Source organism: Rutidosis leptorrhynchoides, chromosome 8 (assembly GCF_046630445.1).
Source record: "Rutidosis leptorrhynchoides isolate AG116_Rl617_1_P2 chromosome 8, CSIRO_AGI_Rlap_v1, whole genome shotgun sequence".
NCBI lineage: Eukaryota > Viridiplantae > Streptophyta > Magnoliopsida > Asterales > Asteraceae > Rutidosis > Rutidosis leptorrhynchoides.
Window position 1 is genome coordinate 366,667,875 of NC_092340.1, and position 6,756 is coordinate 366,674,630.

Here is a 6,756-nt window from a genome sequence, read left to right on the forward strand (position 1 = left end):
CATTAATAAAAAGGTGCATGGTATCAAATTTTAGAGGTCATCTTGTGAGGTGCTTATTAATCCATCCACCTAGGCTCCTCCTTCTATTCTCTTATTTATTAATAAATATATAAAATAAAAGATAAAATAAGGAGTAATGAAATATTTGTCTTATGCTTAATACAAGATATTTTTAAAATATATAAAAGTCAAAGCCATCCCCAGCAAACAAACTAGGGCATGTTACATAAAGATAAATATTGTCTCTAACATTTCTCATTTCTTTGTCCATATCTTCATCTCCATGTTCTACTAACTGATTACTGAATTCTGGACCCATTTTCTGCTATTTTCTACACTAACTTTTGTCTTTTAGGTTTCAAAGTCAAAGTCTTTTCTTGTTTTGTATATATACATATACATATACATACTCATGGAAAAAGATGATAACAACTACTCGGTATGAACATATGATCAAGCTTAATTTCAAAATATACATCAATCTTATTATTTTTTTGTTTGTTATTATCATGTTGGTTTATACCGATTTCCATCTCTTGCAGGGAGATTTTCTAGGACTAGAATTTAATGGTGATAATGAACATGAACATGAGCAAAATGTTTATCATCATCATCATCAGCAGCAGCAGCAACAGTATTTGCTCAGCAATCAGACACAACATCCACCATCTGCAGGTGGTTTTTGTAGCTCGAATTCATTCGATAAGTTGAGCTTTGCAGATGTGATGCAATTTGCTGATCTTGGACCGAGATTAGCGTTGAATCAAAACAAAACATGTCATGATCATGATGAAGATCAAGAACCGGGGATTGATCCGATTTACTTTTTGAAGTTTCCGGTTTTGAATGAGAGGATTCAAGAAGAACATCATGAATCTTTATTGGCTTCTCTTGGAGACGAAGAAAACGAGCACCGGTTGTTGATTGAAGGTGGAGAAAGAGAGGAAGAGACTAGGGTTTTAGAAGGTACGTCTGTCCGACTTCAATGTATCGGTGATGATGTTCATAAAACCCTAGTTCAAGAAGGAAAGAACAAGAGAAAAAGACCAAGAACTATAAAGACTAGTGAAGAAGTTGAAAGCCAAAGAATGACTCATATTGCTGTAGAAAGAAACCGAAGAAAGCAAATGAATGAACATTTACGCGTCCTTCGCTCTCTCATGCCCGGCTCTTATGTTCAAAGGGTAAGTCTCATATTTAGCATATTTTGCAATTGGTAGATAAGCAATACCATCAAATATGATTAATAATCAAAAGGTTGTAGTTTAAGCTCTCATAGCATGTTGAGTCACGTGATAATCAGGTTAAACTGCCTGTATATATGCTTGTCTTCCACGGAATCTGATCACCGTTTTCATAAGCTCTTATTCACATAAACTCCCTTAAACATCCTAATTTGAAAATTATATGAACTCTAGGGCGATCAAGCATCAATTATCGGTGGAGCCATCGAATTTGTGAGGGAATTAGAGCAACTCTTACAATGTCTTGAGTCACAAAAACGAAGAAAACTCTACGGTGACACTCCAAGGGTCGTTGGAGATTCATCGGTTTTACCAATCGTGCAACAATCTCAACAAGGTCTACCATCACCCGCTTTATTCTACCCATCGCCTGATGATCAAATGAAGCTTGTCGAATATGAGGGTGGACTAAAAGAGGAAATTGCGGAGAGCAAGTCGTGTTTGGCTGATATCGAAGTGAGATTATTAGGGTTTGATGCAATGATCAAGATTTTGTGTAGAAGAATGCCTGGACAACTTATTAAAATCATTGCTTCACTTGAAGATTTACAGTTTAATATTCTTCATACCAATATTACCACCATTGAACAAACTGTCCTTTATTCATTCAACGTTAAGGTATACCTTCGTTTAATTTCTATTTTTACACTTTTGGACATGATTTATGTTGTGGTGGTTTATTTGATTGTTTGTATTTGATTTGTTGTAGGTAGCTAGTGAAGCAAGGTTTACGGCAGAAGATATAGCGAATTCGGTACAACAAATAATTAGTTTTGTGCATGCCGATAACACTAGCGTACTTGACAAATAAACTTTCTAATTATAGCACTCGACGTACGGATCGTATGACATTTTTATAAGGATTTTTATCCTTATACGGAGTATTATTCTTTAGCTAGTTGAAATACATATTCCCATATATTCTAATCACAAAGCGGTGTGTATCTATATTATGTACGAGTTCTTCAGGATTTGCATGTTAATTATCGTTAAGCATCTACTCCATATATGATATAGTGATATGTTAATTACTAATGTATTTATTCCATTGATTTAAAATAGGAGTCCATCTCGTTCGTTTCTAAATATATATTGCTTCTTAATATCTTAGTTCTTAATTATCAGATATTACGACTTAATCTTTCATACTCCTTATAAGAAACTGGTCATAGATGAGATATCGACGTTAATTAAGTGACTTTGAATTTAATATGCATATTCAATTCGTTAGGTACTATATATAAAAACTTGTTGATTTGCTACTTATAATTTCAGCGATGGACCGGCATCTCAATATTGTCGATCTAATTGTTACATTGAGGTCCTGATTTTTTTAGAAGAGTTTTAAAATTCCAACATCGTTACCTACACATTTCAGGGTGGTAGGAAAAGAGTTGAAAATGATTACCCGAGGTTTACCCTTTACGAAGTAGCCATTGTGTTCATTCATAGAATAGTTTCCTCGCTAATCCAAAAAAAAAAAAAAAAAAAAAAAGTCGAAAATGATATATTAGTGGTTAGTTGATCATGTAACTTTTAAGTAAATATATATTCGCTATTTTCGAAATAATCTAAAGAAAGAAAAACATTATGTGTTTACCCACATTTCCATAATATAAGCTATAGATACTCTAGCCAGTATGCACTAGTTATAACAAAATTATTTTCTAGCTTATTGCATGTACAAAAGATTTACGTGAAGGCTGAAGCTGATTATAAATAATACTCGTAACCAATAATGACCGTTGCTCAAATCCAGCTTCTTACTTCAAAAACGTGTGGCGGTAACTAGTATTATTTATCATATAAATCTTTGGCAGATGTTGTCGTTTCAAACATCGTATTATTAGTATTATATAGAAAAATGTCAACGGGGTGTTTTTGGTTGTATGCTAAAGGTACAAGTTGACATGGAAGATTTTTGACCTGTCAGGATTGATGTATTTGGAGGTATTATTCTCTTGTTTCCAAACTTCGGAACCCACCTCATATGCCCTGTTTCTCTACAACATTGTAACGGAATAACTACTTTGTTATTATTGTGTATCTCATGTATATTTTTCATAGTGCATATTTCAAGTGATGGTTATAAAGATTGTCGTAATGTTCTTTCTACGACAAATTAAGCATTTTATGTTTCGGGTATACTCGATCAGTAGTTAAACTAAATGGTTTAGGGGTCGTCAAAGTTTACTATTGTCTAATGTTGGACACCTACAATCCACTCAAAAACGGCAAATGTTTATGATTGATAGAGACCCTGATAAGCCTACTCTATAAGATTCATCGGTTTATTTGATACTATATCGAGGACTTAAACCGACGAGAAAAGTGTAAGGAGGCAAAATGTAACTTATCATTTTTTTTTAAAGAAAAGGTTGTTTAGGCTAGTGAGTGAGTGAGATTTCTGCTCATTGAAGTCACCTCTGGGCTTCTTCGCACCACGATAGTACTAGGACCCTTGTGCCCCAGCCCTTGATCAGATTAAGCTGCCCGACCTATGATCCACAGCTCAAAATGAACCTTGCGACGAGACGCGGACATTCCCTATGCTGCGGTTCCCTCCAGTCCGTCTTCGAGTTGGGTTAGGATGTGATGTTTGTAATAGCAAAAACCAAACCTAGCAGGCCTATTTGAAGAATCCATGTGACATCCGAGCCTCGGCCAAAACCTTTCCCTTTTGATTATACGTATAATTAACCACGACACAACATGTTTATTCGTACTATGCGAACCAAAAACAACTTAACATGTTTATAATACGAATAAGCCCACAAAAAAATGACACTACAACAAACAACTTAACATGTTTATTCGTACTCCGCGAACCAAAAACTCCAACAAAAGGTAATTCAGCTAACTGCATATTATGGTGATGAACCTGTGTGACCGCCTGATGAAGAAAGAGAGAATCCTTAAAAGGAAGATCAAAGAAAAGACAACGAGATAAATAGTCCATGTGTAATCGAAAAATCAATCCAAATGAATAGACCGAACCATCTGACTCCATCCAACCATCGACCAAACACCACTAAACATCTCAAATCAGTCAAACATGGCAGAAAAGAAACCGTCAACAGCTACCACCAGAGGCTCTATCTAAAGGAAATGATCCAAAACCGTGTAGACCCTCAAACCTAAACTGCAACCATAAACAATGATACAATATTTTTTCCCCAAAAAACATACTCCCTCCGTCTCATATTAATAGTTCAGTATTCCATTTTGGATGTCCCAAATTAAAAGTCCACTTCCATAAATAGAAAAGAATAAGAAATTAAAGTTATATTATGCACTTAATGTATGTGGATATGATTAAAGGAGAAAGCAGAGGTAAGGGTAAAACTGAAAAGTAAATAAAAAGTACAGTATTTTTATGATATTTCTTTAAACTGTGTCTTTCTTTTTTTGTCTATGGACTATTATTAATATGGAAGAGGAGTAAAAAAAATTTCCAACAGTTATTGCAAACAATCAAAAACATAATTAATCGACTTCTTATATCATGAACATATAGTCATATAGAGTACCTAAGACGAAACAAACTATGCAAAGAATTAAACCATTCAAACAATTTAAACATGTTCATATCATCGCACCACAATGATATACTACAATGATTACACTGATTGGTGCATAAAAAATACAAATTTTGAGTTTTTCAGTTTGAATATAGAAGTGAATGGCATTATCTAAACTGTAGTATGTCACAACTCACAAGTATCAGAATTGGTGTATTGTAGTGTTAAAAAAAGAATTGTTGTCACGAAAGTGCAATTACAATAACATTCATTGTTATTTCGGTGATTAAGGTAAATGTAATTCAATTCCAATTACAATTACAATAACTTTAGACAAAGTCCTGCTTCGTTAATTGGAGGGTCATAAATGCAACTTTAGACAAACATCTGGACCTGTTTGACAGATTATTGAAGATGATTAGAATTGGAATTGAATTACATTAGACATAGTGTTTGATTGCTAAAGCTGAAGAATTACCGATCCAATTCCGCACAGGTAATTATAGATTTTCTTTTGTTTTTTAGTTATAAAAATTGTTGTTCTTGATTCTCGAAATTTAGAGTATATATGCAGTTTCTAGGGTTTAAATCTTATAGCAAGGGTTTTAATAGAATCTACTAAGTTTGACTATAATAGTCAAAATCATAGAGTTTTATTGATCAAATAAGTAATTCTTATCAAGCTAATTAATTTTAAGATTAAGATAGTTGTTGTACACATTAGAATCACTAGCTGCAATTATCATCAGTTTACTGTAAGGAACTTTTGCAGGTTATCATTTAGGTGTATATATATCTCTAGCTTGAAATATATATAATTATTTAGTGTATTGAAAACCTATTGATGAAAAATAATTCGATCACTTAATTTTCAGTAATATTTAATTTTCAAATAAAATATAATTTGCAGCACTTGTTTCTTGGAGGTTCATCTTATTAGCATCTAGCGAGTAGCATCTGTTAATATTAGAGAATTTTGAAAAACGTAAGATGTTTTCCTTGATCGGGTTACTCGGAGAGGGCGAGTATTTTTACTCAATTGTACGCACCCTAACCGAGTTATCTTGTTACTGTTTTCGACCCCTTCTTTGTCAACTCAAGATGTGTTGCTAGTAAGGTTTAAACTTTAGGCGTCTTGTGAGGATAACAAGACGCCCACCACTAGGTCAGCTTGTGATTTAGGAATTTTTTTTGGTGTCATTTTAGGTTGTAAGCCAAATCATACTGATAAGTTAATGTTTGAAGTTCTACAAAATTGCACATGTTGTGTTGTTTTGGGGTGGATGGGTGTGGGGTAGTTGTTTTTGGATAGCCGGCTCATATACTTTTACTCCTTGGCAAACTTATACCCTGTCTAATGCATTAATGTCTAATTTTCTATCTATTGTTATCGTAGTTGGTTGTGAGTCAGAACTTTATAATGCCCATTGTTTATATTATTATGGGTGTAAGTTGCACTTTTAAAATTCTCATTTGGGTCGGATGACAAACCACAAGAACTATTTGTGCAATGATCTTGACTGTTGGTTACTTTTGTCTAATTCGTTGTCATGCCTGGTTTTTCTATATAGATACATATGAATCTTGATGTATGTAAACAGATGCATTATAATAAGAATGTGGTAATGTAGTAATGATCATGGATGTTTTATTAGATGTAGGCAAATTGCCTAGTGAACTAAATATTGTTTTTGATTTTTCATTATTAATATGTACTTATTAATTTTAACTTACAATACCGTCTCCCATAATTGTATGCAGATGAAGGCCCAAACTGAACTATAGATCACAAGAAACTATCCAAATGCTTAAAAGTATGAGATTCAAGAAGGCAACTTAGCAACCAAATGATGATCTTGATAAATTCAGTCTGCAGATTAATCATCATATAACAAGATATAATCTGAGGTAACAAACTAACAATGTATAATCGTTCTGCGTACATTGATTGATATATACAGTATTTTTCTACCAGTATATATAAATGCAAG

The 6,756-nt window shown here is 33.4% G+C and overlaps 1 protein-coding gene across 2 annotated transcripts; it reads left to right on the plus strand.

Moving 5' to 3' along the window:
* Positions 1–285: 285 nt before the first annotated feature.
* Positions 286–2,245, plus strand: LOC139862417 (transcription factor FAMA). Of its 2 annotated transcripts, XM_071851018.1 has the most exons (4): positions 286–439; positions 543–1,184; positions 1,419–1,862; positions 1,954–2,245. In XM_071851018.1, the coding sequence occupies exons 1-4, from the start codon at positions 413–415 to the stop codon at positions 2,053–2,055; spliced, it is 1,215 nt and encodes a 404-aa protein (XP_071707119.1). In that variant the 5' UTR covers positions 286–412; the 3' UTR covers positions 2,056–2,245. The 2 variants fall into 2 exon arrangements, with proteins under 2 accessions (XP_071707119.1, XP_071707118.1); XM_071851017.1 differs by lacking the exon at positions 286–439 and having other exon boundaries at positions 510–1,184.
* The last annotated feature ends 4,511 nt before the right edge of the window (positions 2,246–6,756 follow it).